This window comes from Gnatocerus cornutus, chromosome 5 (genome assembly GCF_029298725.1).
Source record: "Gnatocerus cornutus isolate USDA-ARS CGAHR chromosome 5, icGnaCorn1.1, whole genome shotgun sequence".
Classification (NCBI taxonomy): Eukaryota; Metazoa; Arthropoda; class Insecta; order Coleoptera; family Tenebrionidae; genus Gnatocerus; species Gnatocerus cornutus.
The window spans coordinates 16,684,195-16,711,696 of NC_142237.1; the positions used below are offsets into that span (position 1 = coordinate 16,684,195).

At 35.5% G+C, this 27,502-nt stretch overlaps 1 protein-coding gene across 3 annotated transcripts; it reads right to left on the reverse strand.

Annotated features, from left to right (window-relative positions):
• Positions 1-4,697: 4,697 nt before the first annotated feature.
• On the reverse strand, positions 4,698-27,477 carry Rbfox1 (RNA-binding Fox protein 1). 3 transcript variants are annotated; one of them, XM_088035310.1, is made up of 8 exons: positions 27,311-27,477; positions 11,642-12,082; positions 11,340-11,393; positions 8,495-8,587; positions 7,158-7,212; positions 6,865-7,112; positions 4,881-5,087; positions 4,698-4,833 (listed from the first exon to the last, which is right to left on the reverse strand). In XM_088035310.1, exons 2-8 carry the CDS (start codon positions 12,077-12,079, stop codon positions 4,789-4,791), a joined length of 1,140 nt encoding a protein of 379 aa, XP_087891436.1. In that variant the 5' UTR covers positions 12,080-12,082; positions 27,311-27,477; the 3' UTR covers positions 4,698-4,788. The 3 variants fall into 3 exon arrangements, with proteins under 3 accessions (XP_087891436.1, XP_087891435.1, XP_087891437.1); XM_088035309.1 differs by lacking the exon at positions 27,311-27,477 and adding an exon at positions 21,982-22,230; XM_088035311.1 differs by lacking the exons at positions 8,495-8,587; positions 27,311-27,477 and adding an exon at positions 21,982-22,230.
• Positions 27,478-27,502: the final 25 nt, after the last annotated feature.

Consider the following 27,502-nt stretch of genomic DNA (forward strand, 5'->3'; position numbering starts at 1 on the left):
CTACACTTATTGTGAACCAATTTTTGGATTTTAAGCCCTTCTTAGAATTGCAAACGAATTTCTTTCATATTTTCATACAAAATTGGTCACTTCATTGAACCTGTTTAACCAACCAGAATATTTAAAGAGCGATCAAATTAATTAGCAAAATAAATATTTGCAGGAAATTTGAAAAAAAATTGGAATATAAGTCATTTTTGAACAAAATAGCACTATTTCCATTAGAGAAACGAAGAGAATTTGTTAACAAATTGAAACAAAATTAACTTAAGCTTAAACTGAAAAATTAATATAAAAATAATAAGCAAACATCTTTTGGGATAATCTTAAGAGATACAAAACTGAGAAATTTAAAAACATATCCGGAAAAATCCAAAATTTTGACAGAAATTTAATCCATTGCAAAGCGATAAGAGATTAAAAACGTGCAAATAAAATTAATAAAAGTGAAAAAAACACAACAAATTAAAAATAAAAACTCGTCTAATACTCACACCTAAAATAAAAAATAGTTTAGCACGTCATTAATTTTTCAGAAGGCTTTCAATCATGCAATTAAGTTTTATTTACAATCAGTCAAGTGCTCATGTACTTCCGTTTTACTAATAGCAATTCAATTAGAAAGATTAATTAAGAATGAAGTTTATGAAGGGAGCAGTACAAGCTTCAAGACTCCAAAGTTGTTTATTTATAGTAGAAAATGCAGTTATAACTTATTAGGTGAAGTTTATAGCTTACAGTAGTAGCTTTTATTTTTGGGGTGGAACCAGAATTAAAATTGTTACAGTCGACTCTCAATGATTCTAATTTCCAGATTATTCGAACTGAATGCTTGGTCTCTTAAATAAACTGAAATATTAGGTATGTGCTCGTTAATAGAAAAATGAAAAGGGAATTTATTTGTCTTTCGGAAAGCTTTTTGATGGTACAAGAAATAGTGAAATTGTTTACCAAGTAGATGTAACAATCACAAGACTTCTAACAATAAATCAAAGCGTTGTTGTTGCTTATTAAAAATGTGTTTTCAAACAAGACTAACCTTTGATAACATTCGCAAAAGCGTCAATAAAAATGTAACGAACACAGGTCAAACAAAACTTGAGAACTTTAATAGTGGAGCAGAGTCCATAAGTTTGGATCGTAAATTGTAATTTTTTTCAGTTGGTAATAAAGCAAAACAAGTTAATTTGTACAGTATATTTAAATGTAATTTCGAAAACATTTTACAAATTCAAATTTCTGCGCTCCGCCGCTGTTCGGTGATTAAATAAGAGTTGGCAAGTTGCGTACGCAATCGCAAAACCCAATTCTAAATTTTCAGCAAGAAAATATTTTTGTTGGACGATAAAATCAAGAGGAACCTGTAAATAAATATAGAAACGTAAAATTTCAAACTCAATAAAAAAAGAAAACTGGGGATGAAGGTAAACGAATCACGTGTAAGCTGCCACATGCAACAGTTCCTCTGTTATTATCGAGTTTGCTCACACACGTGGCAACATGGTACGGAATGTAAAACACCAAGGTTGAGATAAAAATAGAAAATCTTTATTATAAATAAATCCATTTTTTCATAGCGATTCACAAATAGAGTTGGAACAGAGACGCACATGTGCTTTAAGACTGTTGCGTAGCATTTTCGTAGGTTTTAAGATTCAAATAGAATCTTCCGATTTATTATTAACCTAAGGAACTGCTGATTTAGTTAAAAATAAATGTTACTCTTTGCTAGAAAGACACATGCAGAGTGGAACGAATAATTCTGTTGATGACACTCATTTCAGTCCGAGCTACAAGTTTTTTCTGTTCAATTACTGGGGAGAAGGAAGATAAGAATCTACTTAACCACAAGCCGTGAAAAATATGGAAATCGTTTTTTATACAAAGGGCACAATGTAGTTTCGTGGGGAATGTAATAGCATTTCTAGATAACGTAATAAAAAGTAAGAATTACATTATTGCATTTCGTTGGAATTTTTTCACTTCAGTTTTTCAGCGAGTAGTTATGGAGTTATAATGAAGTGCTTGTTTCATTCATCGTTCTATGCATATAATATTAATTCATTCTAAGTGCATTATAAATAGTTTAATCAATAAAATACAGAATATACGATTAATGTTCCTTAACACAATTCGCTAAGATTTAAGACTAAATTATGTAAATTTGTCAATGAAAAAAAATGTTTTCCATAAAAATACAGAAATTTATAGATTTTCTTTCACGACATTTCGTATAATAAAACTCCGGGCCTGGAGTGGTTTATAAATAAAAATGTTTAATGTTATAATCTATTAAGAATAAGATCCAACAAAGATAACATTGTAAATCACTGCTTCTAAAAATAAACCCTTAAACTGATTATTCGAATTGATATGCAAAATTTCTTCGAAAGTAACGTCATTCATTTAAAGCCGCTTTCCAAGATTTTATGATTTACTCTGATAGATTTCCCACCGCAGTTTTTCCATCAAACATTATTAATGAGCGATGATTCCAAGTGATGACACAGAAAAAAACCTTTGAACTACACCGACAAATATACCAAGAAACGCCCGTGGTCATATCATCCATCCTACATACTTTTAGGTTTCGTCGCATATGTATGGATTTTGAAGCAACTAAATAAAGCACGTTGAAGGTGCGCTTCGTCCTTATCATTGAATTATATTAAAAAATAGTAATTATTTACCTTTCTGACTTTAAACAGAAAAAAAATAAAATTATGGTAACCTTGTATTTACACGAGTTTACAATAATGTTAACAATGAAACAAAAATGTGTAAAAACAGTATAAAAATGAAAACATTGGTACCCTAAGTCGATGCCGTATTTTAAGTATCCCAATTTTTTTCTTCATTTACTCAACATTCTGCTAATTCTAACTCAACAAACTGAGCGAAAGAATGTTAAAAAGGAGTACCAAGGCCAAAAAAGTTTGACGAACTTTAACTTAATTACCTTCAACTGAATACCATTTAGATTTGTAGCCTTCAAATTGTGCGAAAGCCCTGAAGCGGTTCATTATATTAACATTTAAAGGCTTCATTAAATTTTACTGCCACGCCAGGAATAGACGAAATGTGAAACTAAAACTTGGCAGGTGGAATTGTGAATTCGATAAACTTCTGGTTATGACTTGAGCAATTAGGACAATTACAATTAACTTCTTATAGCTTCAAAGTGTAACTTCAACTTCACTGGGTTGCAACATCTGGGCAAGAGTGAAAAACCATCGTTGTGCTTGTACCTCTTTTTATTCATAAAAAGGTATCAATATAATGGGGGTTATAATAATAAATGGGATGATACTGACAAAACGGAAATTCTTCGGATCTTAAACCAAAACAGGGATGAATTTGTACGTATGAGATATTTACAGAGACTAGAGCTTATTGGCCTTAATCTGAAGGATGTGTTTTTACAATTGCTCTCGTGAAATAAATTTGTGCGCAACTAAAACGAAAAATTAACTCACAGCGAATCGATCAATGTAAAAGAAAATCCAGATGCAAAAACACATCCTAAGGTTTACACAAATAATAATTACGTCAAAACAGATCTTTGAAAAAACTGTACATTCTAGAGAGCTATCTATAGAGAGATTATCGTCGATATGTCATGCAGATCTACAATATCTGCTTAAAAAAGAAAAGAGTATCAAAATATAACTAACTAAACAATACATTAAACACGAGGGAAATTAGTTTCCATTGCACTTATACTAAAAGTAATGATAAGGAGTACTTAAAGATAATTACAAACAAGTTCTTAAGTTACAAAACTTACGTGATATTTGCATAATATAAATCCTACCAGTCAATTTTATAATTTAAAACTTACGTACTACAAGACACAACGTGTCCATTGCATTGAGTCTCCAAATTTGACAGAAATTTCCACCATCGTCGTGATGTGCAAGTAAGAAAACGCAAGAAAAATCGAACAAAATTTTTCGCCGACGGTGGTGGAAATCTAAACTACTACTTGTTGCGTGAATTCAGGCATGATTCGCTACTTTAGGAACATGGGAATTTTGAGATTCTACAATTTTTGAAGATTATGTGTCAGTAGTAGTTTATCTGCGATAATTTTAAAGTTACATGCTATTATTTGACGCACTAACTATGAAATATATGCCAGAGAGTAGTATGGAACTTTTTTCTACTCAAATTCTAGTAAACAGCAATGAAATACATTAGACGCTTTGTTCACAGTAAGATCACACAATTTAAAAATTACGATCATGATATTTTCCTCACATTCACCTTTCTAACCATTCGAGATCTCGAAAAAAGAAAATGAACCAACTTATTGCTTCTTCGCATAATGAGAGTGATCACGAAAACAACGAATTCTAAAACACAAGCCTTATACGAATTTCTGAGTAAAGTACATATTATTATAACGAGCCATCGTTATGCTGGTCATGGTTGTTCTTGTCACAAAAATGGTCATGTGAAATACAGTTAATTTACAAAATGAGTACGTAACACTACACGTCCTGCAATCTACAAACTATGCCTCACTTAAATATGCGCACGCGTAACCGACGAATAGTCCAGTTTAAGTCATTTAAGGATTGCCGTATAAGTGAATGGAAACGGGCTTACGTAACTATAATCCTTAACTAAGTTAGAGAGCTGGGTTAGGTGGGCTATCACAAGGGCTTACGTTAGTGAGTTACAGCTCTTTGGCTCTTTCTTTTTGTGCTGTTTTGTGCTACGTACACAAGACAAATAACAATAGTTGAGTATTTTTTCGTAGGCCTAACGGAGCTGCAGATATGTTCAGTAGGGCGTAAACCGGTTGTAACCGCTACGATAAACAGCAGCCTGAAACAAAAAATCAATACTTTTTCCCTTGTTTCGTAAACACGTACCCCATATCCGGCCATAGGCCCTATCCCATGTCCTAGATAAGGATCTGCATAATCTCGGCCGTAACCAGCGACTGCGGCATATCCTGCGACAGGCTGAGCCGCCCCATAACGCGCCGCTACAGCTGTATAGGTGGCGGCGGCGGCGTAACTCGCCTGTTGGGCAGTCGACAGAGGTGTTTTTAAAAGAGGTGTTGCGGCGGCGGCAGCCTAAAACAAAGAGCCATGCACAGCCATGCACATCTAAAGCCACTAGATGCATTCACATCAAGGCTGTGCTATGTACAACATACCACTTATTCAAAATCTACATAGATTTTTTATTGTAGATTTTGAATAATTTCATATTTGATCGTGAGAACAAATATAAAAAGTTTAAACATTGAGAAATATCTCTATTACATGTTCGACAATGAGCAGCAAAGGCTTACATAAATCATTTTATTCAACCTTTTACTTCAAAACAATCGGAATTTTGGAATTAGTAGCAATTCACAAATTTAATAGAATTAATACTTACTAGTTATTTTATGTAAAATCTACGATCTACGGAAGCCCTGAATTTTTATTACAGTTAAATGAAAATGATGTTTTTGAGGGGCAGGCATTGTACCAAAAAGTACAGCTCCAATTTATTGAAGGTACCGAGAGCTCCAGGCAGATTTTTTTAAATAAAACTTTTTTGTTCTGGTACTACTGTGCAATAATACATAAAATTATAGCACGAACTACTGGAACACTCGGCTTATAATCTTAAAACGTAAGCTAAAAGTACGAAAAATACATCGGAAATTCAATCACAAAATAATGAATTTTGAGAACTTGAAAATAATAAAAAACGGTAATATCCGAGTTATTTGAAAAGCTAAAATGTTTGTATTTGTAACTATGACAATATCAACCAAAAGCGATTTGTGGTAAACAAACTATTCATTTAATAGATTTTGGCATAGAAAATGGTCAAGAGAGTTCAAAAACTGTATCTTCTCAAATAACTTGCATATTTATTTACCCTGGCAAATGCGGACACCCGTTGTAAAACTAGTCAAAAAAAATAAGTTCTTCTGTTTTGAATATAAATACCCGCGCAAATAAATATTAAAAAGTGATAAAAGTCATGACAAAAGTCGAAAATAAATTCAATGATACCACATTCTTCCAAAATTTATGAAGCAGACTAAACTCATGGTATCAACTAAACAATAGTGACTTTATAGATGCTCTCTGTAACATTGGATTTCTTTACCAAAGCTTTACCGAACTTGTGTATTAAAACTTCATTCCAGTCAATACAGAGCAAAAAAAACTGATCTATCAAAACTTAGCCGATAACTCAGTCACTAACTTTATCGTTCAGTCCGTTAGTGAAACTCCATCTTAAAAAATACATGCAATAATTACTTCTGTGATCATGATGTTCTATAAAAAACTGAAGTTAAAAATGACTTAACATTTAACAAAAGAATTTCAGTAGTATAAATCATGACGATGATTATAAAATTCAGGAAAATTGTTAAACGCCAGCTGCAAAATTGTAGCTAAATTAAGCACACTTTGTAATATAGCAATTCATGTTTATGCATGGGAGCAACATTATGATTGTAATCACATTTTGTAATTACCTACACTTTGCAGCTAACTTTAACAGACACTGATATTTTGAGCATAAAAACATCTTGCAACAATTTGTTATGCAATGAACACATTGTAAGTCCATTAAAAGTGTATTAATTAAGAATTTTGTTACGATAAAAACACGATTACATCTAGAGTGACGTTGCGAATTCCCTCTTTTTTACAGAAGGAAACAATTATTATAACAACCGATTTTTTACAACAATTATCTGCTCTGGTCAGTATACAAAACACTTAAGAACGCTCACATCACAACCAAATTGTTGCTAGATATGATCATTCTGGTTATTAAAAGTGAAAACATGATACACGTGTGATTACATTGTAGTTTCCGCGTTCTTCCTCTACTTACTTGTAGTCTATAATTCGGATCAGCCGCATGTGCCGCCAAAAAAGGGTCATAATAAACGCTGCCATCTACTGGTAATGTATTGAGAACAGGTGTGTATCCATGTAGGGCTCCAGCTAGAGGAGTTGGATGTCTTGCGAAAGCTGCCGCGGCTGCTGCAGCCGCCGCTGGATATGCTGCTCGAGCTCTTCCTCTTTGGATTGCCGCCACGCCTGCTCGTAATGTGGCATCGGACCATTGTATCACCGGAACTACAAAGAAATGTTAATAAGCGACTATTGTTGTCATGTCCATACCTGCTGGAAGTGTTGGCGGTTTCTTTGTTTGTACTCTTGCAGTCGCATTGTTAACCTAGGTGGGAAAAAAGAACGCGTAAATAAAGGAATTTACTCAAATCTAATATAACCATTTGTTTTGTGTGCTCAAAGGTGCAAAAACAAGTGATTACATTAGAGTAGGTAAGGATGCCTCCGTGGTTCACACTTCACATTCCTTACCACGGCCTAACAAGTACATAGCTAGTTTTTCTTAACTATAAAAATCATATTACAGATTCAGTTATACCTAAGTTATATTAAGGTATCAAATTTAAAGTAAAGTACCCTACCATGTTCTTATTACAGAATTAAAATATAACATCACAGTTCAAATGGTCACTTCAAAAAATAGATACAATGTAATATGACTTTTTTACAGAGTGACTTAAAAAATAGGATTTGTGTCACAGACGGTGTAAGGCATCAATAATGAAAGCGATCTCATAGTATGAAATATTAGCCAACGAAAATAAACTAAATTTATTTTTAATACTTGCTTAGCTGCCAAAACATGAGACTATCAAACAGGTAAGTATAGGAAAATTTACATTAACTCTGATCTGACTTAAAGGGTGAAATTAATTTTGATTGAATTTATAGACTGACGACAATACACAATCCAAAGAAAGGCGTTGCTTAAATCCTGTAGAGGGTCTACAGTTTCTTCTTCTGGTAACTTCTCAGGTTTGAAACTCAAAACCAAATGCTGAACACCAAGTGCTCACTGTGTGACTGGTCAAATTCTAAAAATGTATTTACAGCTAAAGTAGCTTTTCTTTCAAAAGGTTGGTTTGTACCAAGTGGAGATGGTCTTTGATTTGGATGGTGTATGGTGATCAGTTTCCTTAGATTAACTTAGTCTAAGCTTATGAGCTAGTAGTCTTAGGGCTAAGGTACGTGTGGTACTTGTGGCTGGAGCGACACCAAGGCCCACCACCCCGGACAGGGGGCGATGGCGTCGCTCCGCTGGCCTTATCCACTTACCTCCTCGGCGGCCCGTGAACGGGAGGGAGGGGGATCGGAACTACAACTGTCGCGTCATCATCGCAAGTTCGCAAGCCAATTAAATGGCCGACACGGTCTAGAGACAACGTACACACATTGGAGAACCGACAGCTGAGAGTGACTTACAGAACTGATACTGATAACTGAGAGTGTGTGCGGCAAAAGAACGTCAAAACAACACGTGTGAAGCGGGGAGGTGCTACCGGTTAGTCACTAAAGCCAGCAAGCCAGCCACACGGGGGTTTTGACCTTGTTTTACCGGGGAGGGACGGGACAGGCCAGTGCTACACGTAGAGCTATATCATGCACACCTCTATTTTTCTTCCCTCAACCACGGTGCCGTGTAGTCGGTCTCGTGCGCGCTCCGCATCAGCACTATTTGCGAATGTTACAAAACCGAACCCCTGCATGCAGAGACAGACAAGACATGCATTATAAACAGCTCTTCAAACTCGTGCAATGACATGATGACGTTAGACATTAGACATGCCTCTGTCTAGAAGCCTCATTCCACACTCGCTCACTAGTCTTGGCTCTCGGGTTAGACTACTTTACACTGTTAAGCCTCAAGTCGGCGGCGGCATTCTCTCCACGCATCATCAACGTGACGGGAGTGCGCCAGTGCGCCTAGCTATGTACACTACCACTCGCCGCCTCTCTGCTCATATCCATCTACTCGAACCGTCACGCGCCGCCCCCAACTGATCAGGGGCGAGTGGACGGCGTCTCTCTCGCTCGCGCTACGATGATCCCCGATCTGTGTGTTTCAGTGATAGGCCTGTCACCTTCGCACGACTCCACCACACTGAGAAAGATGCCGAAGCTCATTTCCTCTACCTTGATGGAAACATAACTCAATTCGAAAACGAAAACTTATTTCCTCCTATATACCAACTCATCACTTCCGACACTCCTTCTCCAGTTAGATCGTTTTATTTGCTTCTTCCTCACCTGAGCGCACGAAAGTTAAAATATTACTATCTTGAATGATGATTTAGTTTAGAAATCTAAGGCGATTGTTAGGCACACAAGGATACAGAGATGGACCACTGTTATCAACTAGCTACTTGCGTATTATGACCAAACATGATTCCCCTTCGGTTCTTTTCTCAGTGAGCAAGGTACGAAGGTTTCAAGCCTAAAGAGCTAAAACACACAACTCAAAGCCACCGTTTGAAACCAACACAGAACAGAATACAAACAGTACGGGAAACTGACAAGGCAGAAGGAACTAACAGATTCGAGCCTGCACTGGGGCACTCTGTACTTCTTCAGGTGATGGCCTGCAGGATCTTTATTTTACTCTTTGAAAACTCACAAACCTGCAGTAATCTTCCTGAAGTTAGACTTTAATAAGTAAATGGATATGAAGATCGGACAGATCATGTCAAATCAAAGACGAACTCAAATAGCTGCTACAGCACAATCATTATATGAAAAAAACCAAATCTCACTACGCCATCATATGTCATATGTTTAGTAAAAGTCATCAAATTGCACTTGAACGATATTTGTATATAAGATAATACGTATGTACTTGTTGTAAATAACATGCATCATATAATAATTACACTGCGATGTAAAATATATTGTGTGAAAGAGCCTACTCAGCTTTGCTGCTATCAAATCTAAGGTGTTGTTATTTACCAGGGTGTTAATCACTGAAAAGCCCATAGACAAGTGCAATATGCCCATACAACAGTCTAACTTTAATTGTGCCAACCAGAAAACATTTAATGACAGTCATAAAATATTTCTAAGGTTTTACAGCACTCACTTTTCAAATACTCATGCATATAAAAATCTGCTACTGCTGCCCAACATCTTTGTTTATCATTTCTCGGGTTATTTACAAACACACTAGTTCAACTTAATTGCCACTACGCATTGGTGTTCATGATCGACTTCCCTTGTCATGGATTAATACAACAGACACTAAAGGGAATGTTTCAGCCCCAAATCGACCTAATCTTACTCTTGCAAAATGTGCAGAATGTAAAACAACATGCACAACGTCAATAGACTGTTAAAACATTAAAAAAAGTAAAAGAAAAAACTATTCTTTGGTTTTTCTTCAGGTCTATGTCAACATATAAAGCGTCTATGTAATCTCCAGGTTCTAAAAAAGCACATAATGACTTGACAAATTCAATACAACATGCAAGGCACGGGTTGCAACCAGGACCAGCCTTATTGCGAGTTTCTAAGTCATTTTAGTGCATTTGGTTGCTCATGTGTAAGAATTATTAGTAGTTACCCGGTGTTATTAACCATGAAGAACAAAGTTCACCTTTAATGGTACGTTAATAACAGTCCTGTCAAGATCTAAATAATTAAATTATGCATTTTTCTACGATTTATAGTCAACAGTATCCTCACTTGTGTTACTGTGACTATAATATTTAGTTTTGATAGCAGCTTCTTGTCTTTGTAATGCAAAAACTCTTCTTGTCATTCAGAAACAAAACGAAAAAACGTCATGCTTCAAGTAACATGAAAACAAATGTTAAGATTTTAACTTTATGAAGCAAAACGGCAAAATAAAGTCTATGTACAATGTTAACAAAGATGAAGATAAAAGAAAAACTAAACACAACACAAAATGGCAGAAGAAACAAAATGGCAGTATTACATGATATCTAGTTAAGTGATAATGCACAGTCTACAGGCTTTAAAAAGTGACTAAAATCCCCAATAAACTCATTGAACAATCTTACATAAATTGTTAGCTACCAATTTCCTGAAAAAAAACATGAACAATGAATGTAAATAAATAGCAAAACAACAAACTCATAAACAATAGTTAGTTTGAAAGTAGAACTCCAGACAAGTATACATTTATAGAATTCAAAGAGTTATTGCAGCAAAACAGATAATTACAAGTACAATATGTGATCAACAAAAGCGGGTTAATTCGGAAACTAAAAACTATAAGGTATATGAACAGTGGCACTGACTCGTCGGAATGTTAAGAATGTGTGATGTAAGAAGACTAGACATCAAAAATAAAATTGAATTTGTAAAAATATTCCAAAAAAGTCTTTGGAGTATTTTTAAGTGAAGAAGTTTCTGCAATAACCTATAAAAAGTTTAATAGCAACATAGCTGGCTCAAGATAGTACTGTATTTATCATAGAAATGTACGTATTAACATACCTTTGATCCTCTTTCGTTGAAAATTATTTCTACGTCAAGTATTGGGCCAAATTGCTGAAAAATACAATACCATTTTAATAACACTTTCAAAGAATTAAAACAGCGATTTAATCCCGCTAATAAAAGTTAACCTCGATGTAATTAAACGTTTGAAGAGAGGATCTGGATTCAATCCAATTCTATAAACGAGCACAACAATGACATATAAAACATGTTATGAATTTATCTCTCTTAAGTACCAAACGTTAAAAAAACATGCATCTGTGCACACTCAAACTGAAAAAAAACCGTTTTCAACTCACCCCGAACATGGCCCGGAGATCCGGGTCTCTAAACCGAAAAGGAATGTTTGAGACATGTAGCCTTTTGGGCTGATTTTTCGCGGGGTCTATGGCTGCAGGCGTCCCTGCCGTGCTGGTATCAGACGCTTCTGACGTCGGCGGTGGCACACTACCATTCGTCTCTGTTTCTTGGGGTTGTGATTCGCATTTGTACGGTTGTTGGTTCTGTGTTAAAGCTGGGCTATTTACTATACTGACTGTTGGTTGTTCGCCGGTGGTGGTCGACTGAGGCGGCGGCGGACTAAATGGTGGCCCCGTTCCCGTTGCTGTCGTACCCGTAGGCGGCGGCAACAAAGGTACTTGGGTTTTTTCGTCGGCAGGTTTCACTTCGCCGTTTTGTGCAGGGAAACCTGTCGGCGTCGCCGCTCCAAACGGCGCTGACATACCCGTCTGAACCATGTGCTGGAAAAAGATGAAAGTTAAAAAACGGTAGAACTTGTTGAGGAAATGTTGCACCATTTCCCTTTGTGGTTTCTATTTGAAATTAACTTTGGATTGTGTGAACGTTCGCCAAGTATGTGCGGATGTATAGTAAAAGATTATATCTGTAATGAGCCAACCCCAATTATTCGATTTCTCCCACCATTACTTTGTTAATAAAGCTACAGTGTTGCATACTGTTGTATTAATGTATGAAATGATTAAAAGATAATTTTAATTACATTCTTGTTTTGCTTTTATATTAATGGATGTCGGTGAAAGTAAAAAACGAGCGCAGCTATAATACCAACCGAGATAACATTAAAAAACTGAAGTTGCCAGTGAGGCCCTTGCGGTCCAAAGTCCGGAACGCAAATTCCGGTTTAAAGTTCAACTTGGCAATTTAATATGCAAAGTCTGGAATTTTCTATGTAATAAAAAACACAATTTGAACTAAATTGAGAAAGTTGAAACCACCAAAGTAAAAATCATCTGGGATCTCATTTGACTTATTCTAATTTAAAAAGCTCTGATTGTAGCTCAACATCTGAAAAATTTATATTGGAGCACACACTCCCATTCCAACTCGAAAAAAATTAAATGATAATCTCGGTAATGCGGGATGAAGTCCCAAATTTAAATCTTCAATATCCGGAATATAATGAGATATCGAAAATCCAAGTTCCAATAGTTCTAAGCTTCAACTTGAACTGTATTACTAGGAGCTTGGAAATATTAAGTCAGAGCTTTTTGATGGACAAAGTGTAAGTCAATAAAAGTTTGCAAATCAAAATAATCCCCGCAGATTATCCACAACTGTTATCCTAAGTTTATGCACTTTATAAACGCGTTTCCCATTTTCAAATCCATTATTCATAGATGTAAATTTTTCAACACGTAATCCAACAATTATTATCAAATATTAAAATACGTCGAATTCATTCCATAGTAGTAAAAATCACACTCCATGTCAACAAAGAACAATTTTATAAATAATTTATTTTGTAAGCGCGCAATTTAGAAATCCAATAAATTGAAAGCCATAAAGCTACCAGACCGACATGACGCGGATTTTTAGTGCAGCATTTCAAATTAAAAGTGTCGGCGTTGTTGGCTTTAAAAATATGAAACATTCATGTTTATCTTCAAAACTGAAACAAAGCATTTATGCTTTCAAAATAAATTTCATTTACACACACAATTATCTGTGGAAATTTTTATGCGAAATTAACGCAACATAATTAGGGTGGAATACGTGGATCGAATGATAACGCACACGAAAACTTTTTCATCGTAAATGTGTAAACTCATTTCATTCAAAGTGTGTCAGAAGAAAGCGAATATTTATGCTCATATATTTTTTGTCAACTGATCAATCTTTGTTAGAAAGGTGAGACGCGTTTGAGCGAATTATTTGATAACAGAAATAGAATTGTACGAAGAACAAAGTATTATTTTTTCTCGGTTTTCTTTTGTCTGTCTATTTTTAACTCCTTCGCTAATCCACCACGTTTTCTACAGATGTGTCCATGGGAAATGCTAACGAACATCGCAGACAGTTCCACTCGTGATGATCTCATCTCATTAGCCCTATGAGAACGGCCACAACTGTTTGGTGGCTTTTAATAAATCTAACCGAATTAACCGGCTAAAGCTCAGTGATGCTCAACCAAAAGAATTGTGTATAACACGATAGCGCGCATCATTACCATTCACGCTCCAACTGTTGGCATTATTCACGGTGAATTATAATTAGGTATTACCAATCAACAAAAATATGCAATAAGGCATTAGGTTTTACACACCCATTGGCTGCTTTTCTTAACTGTACAGAGAATAGTTTGGTGGCAATAAATTTCTGGTATTTATAGCACCTACATTGACTCCACTGAAAATGAAAATGTCGTAAGTAAACAAAACACGACCGCAAACCGCCGTATTAATATTTTCTTGGTGTGCATCCGCCGGATATAGCGGCCATTTATATACGAATTTTTCACCGACGAATACGCTTAGGTGCTAAATTCAACACAGAATTTTGGCCCCATTAACGCCAGAGATAAAAAGATTTCAGATAAACATTTCGGGTCTGAAAGATGAGCTGAATCGTGCCAAAACCTAGAACTGTTTATCTATAACATATGATAATGTAAACCAAATTTATCATTTTTGATCGGTTTTAAAATTAATCAATTTTCAATTAACCGGACCAAAATAATGTTAGTTTGAACTTGAGTTTCTAGAGATTCGAAAGTCTAAAACATGTACAAAATTTCGGTCGATCCGGGATTAAAGAATCTGGAATATTTTCACGATCTAGATAAATTAAACTCGGGCTAAAGGCTTTGAAATCTGAAAGGCTTTGGAATTCAAATTGTGTTGGTACCTGTCATCTCCCGAGTTTGAGGTTAAGCATTAATTTACATGCAAATCGATAGGTGACAATGGTACCAACATTTTAAAATATACGACGCCCACTTTTTCTCATCACAATTTTATTTTCAAATGCATCACTAAGAGCTCGAAGTTTAACGGTAAACACATCAATTTTAACGCATCTTCTTCCAAGCGCATCCATCAAAATTTAAGTCACATTACGAGAAGGCATCATACAATGAATGTCGCCTCTAAAAAATAAAGAATACGTCCGCAAACCGAAGAGGCGCTTCAAGAGAGCAATTTTCCTTCTTTGTTGACACAAGAGCAGCAGCAATTTCCAATCTCGCTACCGGTATTAGATAGAGAGACACAATCGACCCATCAATATTTGATTCACGATCCTGCTTCGAATTCTGTAACTGAAACGACATGAATGCTAGTCTCGCTAAATCAATGGATTAATTCGTTATTCTGTGTCCGTCTGCACCGGCTCTGAAAAAAAGCTCAAATAGAAGAATGGTGGAGGATCAGATTAAATAAAAACTCGCAGTAACACTTTGGGAGAAATTATTACCAAATTTTCTTAGAGAAACGTGACTTTGGGACTGCTTATTTTTCAGATGGAGACTGAAAAAAATAGGCTCAATGCCAGAAACGGGTCTGGATCAATACAGGTCGGCTACCTACAGACTTCCAATGTTATGTAAATAAATCTCGCGTAGAGTTATATTTTAGTCGGAAAATTTTTCACGGAGAAAAGCTTCATGGATGATAACTGGGACAGGCAAAAGTAAAATGGCAGTTTTAACACAGGTACTCTTTCTTATAACCTTCTTCCTCTGCTTTTCCTTATTGTTGATGCATATCGCTTCCGTCCGTTTCCGCTGGGGTGCATCTCTTTGTTATTAGATTTTTGTATGCATATGAGATATTCAATCTATCCGAGCTATGGTCCCGCATTAAAATTATCCAGCGTGCAAAGGTCATGCCGGGTTGGTTAATAAAGAGACTGATTGAGGAAGGCATGAAATGTAATTCACTTCCGGTTCCCTTTGTTTCACCTTCCACCACCATTTCCGCATCCTCTATCATTTAAATTAGTGGACACAGTATTTAGACCCTATTTTCGCTTTATTTGCTGCACCGGATGAACAAATTTGAATATATCACCCAGTTAATCAGTAGAAGCCACACTCGAGCGAGAAAAAGACTAAATTTAATGATGACCTTAATATTTTAATGTCGGGCGTGCAATTAAAATGTTTTTCCGTCATAACTACGCTTAATTTACTCACAAATTTGAGTTCAATAGTCAACCGTTTTGTGAACTTTATATCTGTTTACAAACCGGAATTAGTAGACATTGTATAAGAAAATTGGCAATCATCGAGCATGCAATAAATTATTAAGTGTCGTGCAGAGGAACGTCATGATCTACGTACTGAAATTTTTAAACCATGTCACACGTTCGTAATGGAATCTCATTTTCAGTGAGACGAAGTGAAAAAGTAGGAAGTGATATCGACTCTTGAGGATGTGAAATTAAAGCTTCCAATAAATTCAATTTGTTTAAATGATATGTGTTCGATTTCGGCTGACAAAATGTTAACATATAACTTTCTAAAGATGACTCAAGTTCCATTTAATTTCACAAAAATCATCCAAGTAGAAATAATCAGAGGAAACTTCCAAAATTACAAGTTTAATTAGTACGAATAGTTACGCTGATGTTTCTGCAATGACTTTTGTTTAACATTACGTAATAAAACACATAAAATAATTAAATTATCAATTAGCAGTGATTAGCGCTTGAAGAAAATTTAATTCTTCTTATTCAAAGTTGTCGTAGCCAAAAAGCATATAACCTTCGAAATAAATAATCCAAAAAAAAACAAGTAAATCATAGCTTAAGAAACCCTAAATTAAATGTAGAAAATGCAGGTAGAATTTTCGTTAAGGTTTTGTATTTTTTCTTGGAACCCACTCTATCTAGTGTAAACGGGCCCAAAACTTCCTTCTAATCTCTCTAATTTCATTTCTTCTATTTGCATTAAAAATAAAAGACATTCCTGTAGCATTAAGTATTGTTATAAATTCAAAGGCTCCGAGGGCGAAAATTACACATTTATTTCTCTGCTTTACCAAAATAAATATTTCACCTTTATTTTCTATCAATATTTGCAGTGGAGAACAAATGTACTAATGTTGTAACTTGACTCAAATGCGAACTTGGTTGTTTTACTTTGAAAAATATTTGAAAAAAAAAACTGCCAGGAAAGTCATTACACATTTAACTTTTAGATTCTGCACATTGTTTACTTAGATCTCGTTGCCTGACAATGGTCTATAGTTTTTAAAAAATTTACGATTTAGAATCAGAGAAATTTACAATTAGATAAACTAAAATTTAAACCAAAATGATGAAAATTTGAGAGAAAATGTCGACTATTGTAACTAAACTATGAAATAAATTTATGCAGTTTATTAGTAAAACATTAACAATGTGGAAACTCAACGACTTGAGAGTTTGGATGTTTTGGAAGTTAAAAAAACATTCCAAGTTTTCAACAAATGTGACAAAACCCAAAAAAATGCAGTAAACACTTCTCTTCTTGTATATTTAGCTCCAAGTGTTTGTTTAACTGCAGTAAGAGACAATTTGCAAATTTTGTGAAAATTACAAATTTCGTCTTGCTTTCAAACAATTCGAAATTATTATTAAACGTTTCAAACTCATGGCAAAAGTATCTTCACGTCGCTCTTCAAGATTGTGAAATAATGATAATAAAGCGATAATACAAATGTCATTAGGTCAAGTTTCCCCATTAGTTTTTTTTTCTTGATTCGAAATCAATAGAAAAAATTTAAAATACATACGCACTAAAGCTTAATTAAACTTAATTTTTCTTTGTTGTATTTCCAGCGGTATGAAAACTATTTCTGTTAGAACCGCAGAAATTTCAATAATTCAGATTGGTAGTTAAAACATGTTCTAATTTTCTGAACACAAATAGATTGCATTCGCGTTTGTCTTTCACTTCCCACTAGGTACATAATTGTAATTTCTTACTGCAGAAGTGAGACGCTATTAGTAAGTGCAACTAGTAATTTTCCATATTTTATTCTAGCTCGCAGTTTTAGAGTTTCTTCGATTTTATTTTAACCAACTTTCAATTTCAAGTACGCACTCTTGAGTAACCTCTCCTTAATTAAAGCATCAAAGACAATTTCACGTCGAATGTCGACATGGCACGACACGTAATTAAAGGTCGCTATTAAAAGCTGCGTCTTCAAGACTTCAAATCTAGATCTAGCACACCGAAATATATTTTTTTATTTAAACTCGGAGGTGTTTATCGCTTATAAAGTGCCTCTTCATGGTTAAATATAGAAAAGACGACCAATAAATTAAAAAACTTCAATTTTTCTTCGAATTGTAAACTGAAATCCCTTGATCTAAAGCTGTGGTTTTTCCATGAAAATATACACACGTGTATTTTAAACCATTTTATAGGTCGCTTGCAACGACAAAACAGCATGCACTACAAAAGAACGCCAGTCTTTTTCATTATAAATGTGTCAAAAGGAAACATCAGAGGTAATCAATATTCGTACGCTTTTATATTTCGACCATGAAAATAGACCAATCAGTATAAAAAATTCATCTCGCAACAATGATAATCGTGCGCTTTTAAGTTTTAACTCGGCTAAGATAATCTAATAGGAGCTAAATCGACTTTTAAATTAACGTTCCTTCGCCACATCAATAGCGTGACAAAACGTCTAAACGACTGCTTTGGTATAAACGAGGCCACCAAATTCCATCGTTGGGAAAACTCTTCAATTTGATCAACACCCCTAAAATCTAGCCAAGCTTCTTTCCTCCATTTTCGCCCACTTCTGAAAACCATTTTCACGCTTCGTAAATATTTTATTTGTGTCCCTAATTCTAACTTTTTTCTTGCACCTCTAAAACTTAATTAGATTTGTCGTTCCCTAGAGAAGTAATATAGTAGTCGGTTTTCCTCCCGGGAATAGATGTTATTTACCTGGAACGACTGGCCAATGACGTTCAAGATGCTCAAAACCCATTTCCACCACAGCAGCCGCCTACACCCTTTTTAACGACGAGGGGTGGCGCACCCAGGAGCTGTGTTGCAAGACCTATTTTCAGCTTACAGCGTTCTTGCCTAGGGCGGGAGGGAGATGACGATTATGATGAAAACGATATCAAAAATTCAAAAAAGGAGACCAGTTCAGCTCGAATTCTCAGGAACAATGGGTGTCCGAAATTGTAAAGAGGTTGGATAAAAAAGGGGTGAATAAACCATGAAGGGAGGAACGACTAAATAATGGAAGGGCCACCAAACTAAATTTTATCGTCTGCACTCTCTGGAAACGAAATTTTCGAAAATTGGAGAATAAAAATTTTACATTGTTATCAGACAATAAATTCCGATTCGATGTAAAGAACCTCATTATCTCGGATCCTCTTAAACTGAACTTTTTAACCCCAGAAATAAACAATTTTATCACTGAAGATAACAGAGACGTTAAAAATTTCCCAATGACCACAAATCCCGTCACAAAAAGACAAATTACCACTGCTCAGACGTCTTAATTAACAACAATTCAATCTGGCAAACAGATTTGATTGAACAATTTTACATATAACCACACGTCCTGACTGTGTGAACACGTTTTTGTTTATTTACTGATCGTTTGTCGAACAAATATACAAATGAAACGTTCAAACTTGGTGTTTAACGAATTTCAAACAAAAACGGTAGCACAGAAAGAAAAGTAAACATAAACTGTTATTGCTCGATTGCGTTTATGCACGTCTACAAGTTCTTGTAACCAAAAGCTAAACATCTGGGACCCGCATGTTTGCATGATGGTGTTCGGCAGTTCAAAGGATGATGAATCGGGGGAAAAAAACTGATCCATGTCTTTATGAATCCAAAGTTATTATCCAATTAGTGTAGTTAGTCGCCGTATTGTTTCGAACTTTAGACATAAATCATAACTGTCTGACTAAGTTGGATTTGTGGCTGTTTGTTCGGACATTGTGTACAGAGAAAATTGACAGTGGCAAGATCATATGAAAACGAATCGATATTAGAGTAATAATAAATCAATGAATTACTCCACTCGCATGTGTAAATATCTTTCTTCTCTCGTTACAAGATTATATGAAATGACAAACGCAGAAAATACCGGCGTAATTGGATGCGTCATATTCATGCAAATTAAATTTAATGCATATTAAATAAGGTATTAGTATACAGGGAAACCAACCCAATTGATCTCCCCTGGATTAAAACTTTGAATGAACAAATCCCGCAGAGTTTTTAATCGACAATTTGAAAAACCTGCAATGATGAACGAGTATTTAAAAGTCCGCACTAATCTTTTCATTAGGTTCCCACCCAAGTACTGAGAACAGCACGATAGATATTTAATTGAAAAAGCAAGAGAAAAACAATCTAATGAAAACAGTAAACCGTGAAAATCCATTCTCCGGCAAACTTAATTACTGCAAACCCACTAACAGCCATTGTCATCCCTTTTCGAATAAAACCGAGCTGTTTTCCACCGAGAATTGAGAATAATCAAAAGCTGCATCTAATCAATGTTATTGGCGGAAAGTACGCAACGAAATCGCATAAACACACTTAGTTTAAATTAAATATAAACTGTAATCAATGTGTGTATCGTAAATTATTTTAAAGAGAAATTAATGCTTCATCTCGTCGTGAATCTCGTACATTTGCAACGTATTTTTAGAATAAACTGTGTCAAAAAATCCAACGGTTTAATGAAGCTGCGATGAAACGAAACTGTTGGCTGTTGCTGTTGGTTATTGAAGTCCAGGGCCACCACATGTGTTTTAAATTCCGTTCCAATCAAGGCAATTTAACAATTACAAAAGCGACAAAGAGAGTTGGCGAGGCGAGCTGTATTCATCATGGACGAGATGTTACACACACATTTTTGTTGGATGATGGGACACGAGAAGGTAGCGGTTAATGGGAGCTCTAGAGATATCAAATTGTTACACGACTGATAAATTATGTTCATTGTGGAGTTATCAAATTTCACTGTTGGAAGCAACACAACTTTTCGTTCAAAATGCAGTTAAATAGCCGAGGAATTCCACGTGTGTGTGCTGTAATAAAAATTTCATAAGAAACGAGTCCAAAGGTTCGGAAAAAACCTACAAGTCTGCAGGACCGGAAAATGGAGCTTATTTATTATTTCGGGTTTTTATCAGCTTTTTGAGGACCGGAAAGACATTCGTAAATATACAGACTCCAACAGTGTAAACATAAAACAAAAAAAATAACTTCATTTTCAAAAAAACGATGTAAATTTTATTTAAATTAGTTATAAGAAAACTTCCCACAATATTATTATTTCACTTGGTAATTAAAAAAGTTTTATTTCTACACCTACATTGGCTTTCCTCTGTTCTATTTTTAGACTGTTTTGTTTACATTTATCTAAATTAAAAGAGAAGTCACTGATTTACGTTTTCCATAAAATTTAATTTTCGACCGGGAAAATTAATGGTTTTTATGTTTTTACGTGCAGCGTTAACGAGGGAAATTTTTGGCGGCGAAATACCAAATATTGAAAGAAGGTAAAACTGAGCTGTTATAGAAGTGCCTAAAATTTAATTTCGGCGATAAAAGAACGGGCGCCACATGCTCATTGTTCTTAAAGAAAATGTTGACATGGTGATTGATGAACCGAGTGAATATTTAACATCGGACGAAATTGGTGAAGGCAATAAGAAAGAGGATTTATTTTTTCTAGGAAATTCTGCCACTTTCAAAATTAAATTCTAGTTCGATTTTTTCAGTATTTTCAGTTCGGGCGAAGCGAGTATCAAAATTCAGCGTTTTGTGAAAACGAGCAGAAATAACTAAAATCCGGTGACGTAAACAAAGGCGGCAGGATCAAAATAGCAAATAAATTTTACTTTTCGACGTTGCTGCTTTTAAATAATTTCCTTTTTATAATTGTCGCTTCTCTATGGTAATTAAAAAAGACAATTAGAATACGTTAACAAGTCCGTTGATTATACATTCTATTATACGACCGACAAGAATAGGTAGATATTTTCGGAGTTCCCCCAAATTTCAAGTTCAATGGTTGGGATGAACGTCCGAACCCCTCGTGAATTTATATGAATCACTCTGTAATTTTAGAGATATTTAGAATCTGCGTGATCTAAAGATAGAGATCTTTGTCTGCACGCTGCATTTTTCATAGTGGCGTTGCTGGAAGCAAACAAACAACATTTCAGGCCTGGATAAGCTCAAGTGCAAATAACGAAACCCGTCTGAAGACAATTTGGAAACAGATGTGAAGAAAGAAGACAGGGAGTTGTGCGGTCGTTAGTTAAAGGCAGAGAGGGAAGTCGTCTTTCTTCTCCTGCAAGGGCGTCCAGATGCGAGATGCTATTCTGAGCCATGTGCGGTGCGGTTACTTACCGGGTAGTACATTCCCTGAGGAGGAAGAAAAAAGGCTCCGGCACCCCACAGTTTGGCTGCTTGTTATAGTCCGTTGCACATAAAACCACTGCACGAGGCAAAGCGCAATTGGCACACTGTATATGTTTGCAGCTGGTGAGCTGCTTCCACGTTCAGTTTGGGCTGTTGTGTATAGTCTGAAATACGAACAACGCCCGATCAGGGTGCCTTGGCTCAACTACCCCGGCTGCCGTGGCGGAGGGGCACATGCTGAACCTGGAGGTGGGGACGATCAATGAACGAGACGAGAAGCGCGCGCAGGCCATCTTTCGAACGCATCCTCTAGGTGCTGAGAACTGGTGCGACGAAGATAGCGAGATGTTGGGTCGCCTCTGAGAGGCCCCGCCAACATAACCTTTCGAAAACTCAATTTAATTTTGGAAAATCGAAGACGCCCCACCTATACACCCTTTCCACCTAATTCAATCTTGGCGTTTTTACAAAGGTCTTTGGGAGGCGCCTGCGAAAACTGACCATGGATGACGAAAATCAACTTTGATGGATGACGGCGGCGTAATTCAATTTCATACTATAATACTGCGACGCGTCTTCGGTAAAAGGATCGGTGATTAATAACTTTAATGAGGATACATTTTGTACCGCTAACGGTGAACACGCACGTTTTTTTGGTTGTCGTCCTTTTACATCATTTGCTCGCGTTTACACTAACAGGCTAAAAACCTTTGTTTGAGCATACAAATACGCGGATGCAGAGCTCCCGATGGGAGGGATTCAGCCCCGTTTACGCTACAGCTGCAGAAACGATTTTTTATTTTACACCAAGATCATTACATTCAGAGCTTTGTCTCTTCGCTAAACTATCGAAACGAGATAAATATTTCAGTTTTCAATGAAATAGGGTTTATATCTACAGTCTACAGCAGACGCCCTCCATAACCAAATGCAAGGATTCCATCTACATAAAATGTAAAACAAAAAGGCCTCTTTGTATCTAAAATATCTTCGAAACTAGAAATAGAAAATATAATAAATGTCTTGGGTTTCTGAAAATAAAAAACATGGCGACAGAGTCACTTTATCAGTAGTCGTGACAACACGTTATGGGATAAAACACTTTTACCTCGTGTTTCATACAAGATTTTCCTGCTTCAGCAATAAAACCGGATTAAAATAAAGATTTGACATTTCCTTTTCACAATTTTTGTCAGTTTTTGTCACTATTAAGAGTAGTAATTTGTAATAAAATAAACGTCATTTGCAACTGGAACGCTGTTTCAAATTGTGTCATTTTGTAACTAAATTGGCAGACAATATTATGTAACTAGAGACACAATAGTAACGTTAGTAACTGTTCTATGAAGTAGGAAATCACTTTTACTTATATCAGTGTATCAGGATCCGTTACTAGATATCTCCGAAGAATAGTGCATAATACATTTATTCTTCCACGGACCTTATATCTTACCGTTAAATACAAAGACTAATAAGAATATGTAAAATAAAAGAAAAAAACACAAGTTCAAGTCCTTGGGCAACGCAATATAAGAAAATGGCGATATTATATCCACCAATTTGTCAAGCAATACATGCGGTATGCTGCAAACGTGTATTTATTTCAGCAAGACACTATCATCTTATTAAATCAGTTTACAGAACGGAATGTACAGTGGCCGGCATATGATTTTATGGAAGCCATCCAAGAAATAAGACTAAAACATATCAACAGTGCAACAAGTACAAAATAGTACAGAATTTTCCAGATTTTGAAAAACCGACTTGTCGAACTGTCTAATGGTTAGCACAGGAATAGTAGCGTCTCTATTATTACAAGTAAAAACAAATCTTATTTTCCTTTGTGGTCAATTTTCTGCCTCAATCATCAGCAGCACCACATGTGCCTTGTTCTCTTTAATAAAAACAATCCGGTTTATAAAAGTAGCAGTGAACCACGTGGATGAGAATTAAAACTGACCAGGTTATCAGGACTGCAAAAAAGGCTTGTAGTGTGTGATGTTTTATGGTTGTGGCCAGAACATCCAATTAAAGTTACAGTTATTGTAACACTTACTACAATACAAAGACAAAAGAGTATCAATTTGCGCAATTAGTAGGTGCAACTAGAAAAACGCCGGCTTGGCATGCAAAATTTTGCATTTAAAATGAATGGGAAAATGTGGCGCAAAAAGAAGATGCGTTTGTCTACAATTAGCGTTCCTCTTTATTCAAACATTATTGCTGGTAATTTGAATTTTTTGCCACAGTGGTGTATTAAACATGCATGAACATAACTTGTTTATGAGTGATTTCGAAACTATGCAATTTGTTTAGAATGGTGAATAATGATCTCTTGCATTCTTTAGTATGGAAGAGGTTTTATTTCCGACGTCCCTGTATATGGAAACATAAATTAATAATGCACTTTGTAGTGCACCGGAAAATATCTCACCCTAGAGAACTACAGGTCAAATGATTCCCATCCCTGGGAATAAATTGCCGATAGATAGCTTCCCCAAGGAAAATTGTCATAGTTTAATACCAGTTTCAATAAACAATAGAGTGAGCCCAAACTTTCCAAATAAAGAGTTATAGCTATTAAAACAAGTTCAGCCATAGAAATTTTTTGCAATTACAAACTGCGGGAACTTTTTTGGACTCTATTTTTGTTCCGACCCTTCTCTGGAGCCAGTCGTGCGAAATGGCGAACAAACAGCAGACATTTTCGGTTTCGGGCAATAAAAAGTTGGGGTCCAACGGATCGGTGCCATTTCAGGTAGACGACCAAATTGCAGAACCAAACCGTTTGGACTGAGTTCGTTTTTTTTTTCACTGGGCTTTGAAAGGATGATGTCATGCCCTTACACCACAACAATGAAACTGTATTTGTAAACTTGTGACGATAACTTTAACAAGTCAACACCTTCTACTAAATTTTAGCTCATCAATCAAATCAATTATGACAAAAAAGAAGAACCGCTTGATCAATATTTTTAGTTCCTTTTTCAGACACAGTTCTTGGTTCGTTTAACACAGTAAAATGCTACTGATGTCTTTCGCGTGTTCGTCATAAAACGCGGTTTATTTCAAGAAGTAAATTTAACAAATTTAATCACTGTAATTAAATATCATTGCCCGTAAAAACCAATAAATGTAAGTAGAAAATTCATCAAACTTCGTAACATCCAATTAGATTCGGAATGCTTACCTTATCATTACCCACAACGCACAACAAACAATCACATAAAAGCAAAAAAAATGTAAATTGCTGAGAATTTCGACGAGTGTTCCGTTGGCCTTGTACCTAAAGATTTCTTTCATATTCTTACATCTTTTTAATTACACAATGGTATGGTTTCACTTTCCACACATTTTTTAATAAATTAATGTCGTAAAACAATCTAATTATACTTTTCTGTTCCAACGACAAAATAATTGTTTATCGGAACGAAATGACTGGTTATTAGTTTTCGTGAAGGACTTTCTGAATGTGAAGCATCAAAGCACATTTCTGTGGAGCCTCTGATAAGTTTTGAAAAAAATTAATAATTCACAGCATTAGAAATGATTCAACCACCACAAGTGGTCATCATTATCAGTTTTTCAACGTGGTCAGACATGACAAGGCCAAAAGGAGCTCAACTCATTCAAATTCTAGTCATCCTGAAATACTTTTCATTCACATTCTGTTGCTTCTTTCTTACTTGTTTATTTTCAGTCGCATAAGTGTCAACGGTGACACTGATTGAAAAGGTTCTGTACAGTAGAAACGGAAAAAATAGAATCAAGTTCAAGTGGAATAAAACACGCTCAATAAAAATATCTAGTCAAAAAAAAACATCCAAGGATTAAAGCAATTTCCTTAACGATTTTCAAACGAAGGAAAAATAGCTTGTATGCCCAACTATTGATTACACTTGACTCAGGTTAGGAACTGACCGATTTTCTTTACTCTTTAATGACTTGTAAACATGAACTGAGCAGTGGACGTCCTTTGAAGAGTGGCGCCACAAGATAACATTTATTTGGTTTCGAGTGATAACGGCGTTTAGAAATGCCATGCAATTTCGTTGAAACTTGCATCGTCTTCCCAATAAAATGCGTTTAAAAGGAAACGGAGCTATTAAAACTAAGTAAACACACGTCAGAAGAATAAAATAGGATTCGTGAAAAAAAACAAGTTCCTAGAAGAGTCATTGCATAAAGGAATCTTTTATCGGAAAGAACTGCTTTTAGGCAAAAAGATAAACCAGTCAAAAATGATGGATTTTCGTATGGTGACCTTAGGTTAACTGCAACCACAACAAATTTGTTAAATTAATTGAGAACCTCGCAGCTGTGTGATGTCTGTTGGCTTGCTTCCAAAGGGGTCAATATTTCTTTTAATTATGATTTGATAATAATGGTTGCTTATTGATCGGTTGGTAAATATCTGAATATTAAATAAGCAGTGAACATGGGGAAATCCAATTCCAAATTTCGCGCCAACACATGGCAAATAACTTCATTTTACAGTCAAATTGACGTTAAGTCAGAAGCGACTTGTCATAAACGTGCCTGCGATAAATTTAGTAATTTTTGGTTTATCACCACAAAAAATTAAAGCTGAAATAAAAGAATGGGGATTATCAAGGACAGGCACAAGAGAATTGTTGTTTTTGTCTTAGGGGAATCTGAAAATATGTTGAAAAGGCTATCATAAACCATGAAATTGAGGCATGTAAAACGAGAGATGTAAACAAGGAGTTCATACCCAAATGGAAAAATTAATCGCTTCCCATTCAGCATTAATTTCGTTTCTTAAGATTTCTAGGTAATTTTGATTAAATCTTGAGAATAATTCGTTAATCTCCATCCTCAATCACTCAAAAACTTCAACATTAATATTTTCAAATCAAGTGGGTGTCTGTCAAAGAAAATCATGTTTGTTTACAATCATGCCACCCGGATCAAAAAAAAGATCCTACAAACACATGCTAATGGCAATAAACAATCCATAATAAGTGTCAAATATCGTTGTTTATAAAACAAAAAGCGGGATTACAAGCAAATAAACAACGAAGGTCCAACAATGGTCTTGGTCTTGTCCATTCAGTATCCAATGCTACAGGTGCGCCCAGAGAAAAGAACTGGAAAGCTAACTCGCACGTAACCGGTTTTCATGGGCGGATTAACGCCAAATTCTTGAAATTGTCTCCGAAATTGCGCCGAACAAATCAAAATCCCAGTTTTTCAAGTCGGCTATAGGTAAACAATTGAATGTTTTGACAGACGGTAGCTAACCGTTACCAAGCACGCTTTGTTTGGAAAACAATTGAATAAATCTGTCACTTACCTTGACAAGTGATTGAAGATTTGACAGCAGGGATTAAGAGGATTTTAATTTGATTCAGATCACAATTTTCGCGATGGCATCACTCGAATCAGCAAGTGGTTGCCGCGATGCACGACACAAATAATTGATCGAGAGCGATGGAGAATTTGTTGTTAGAAAGAAATGAAGACGACAGGTATTACGACAGTTTAG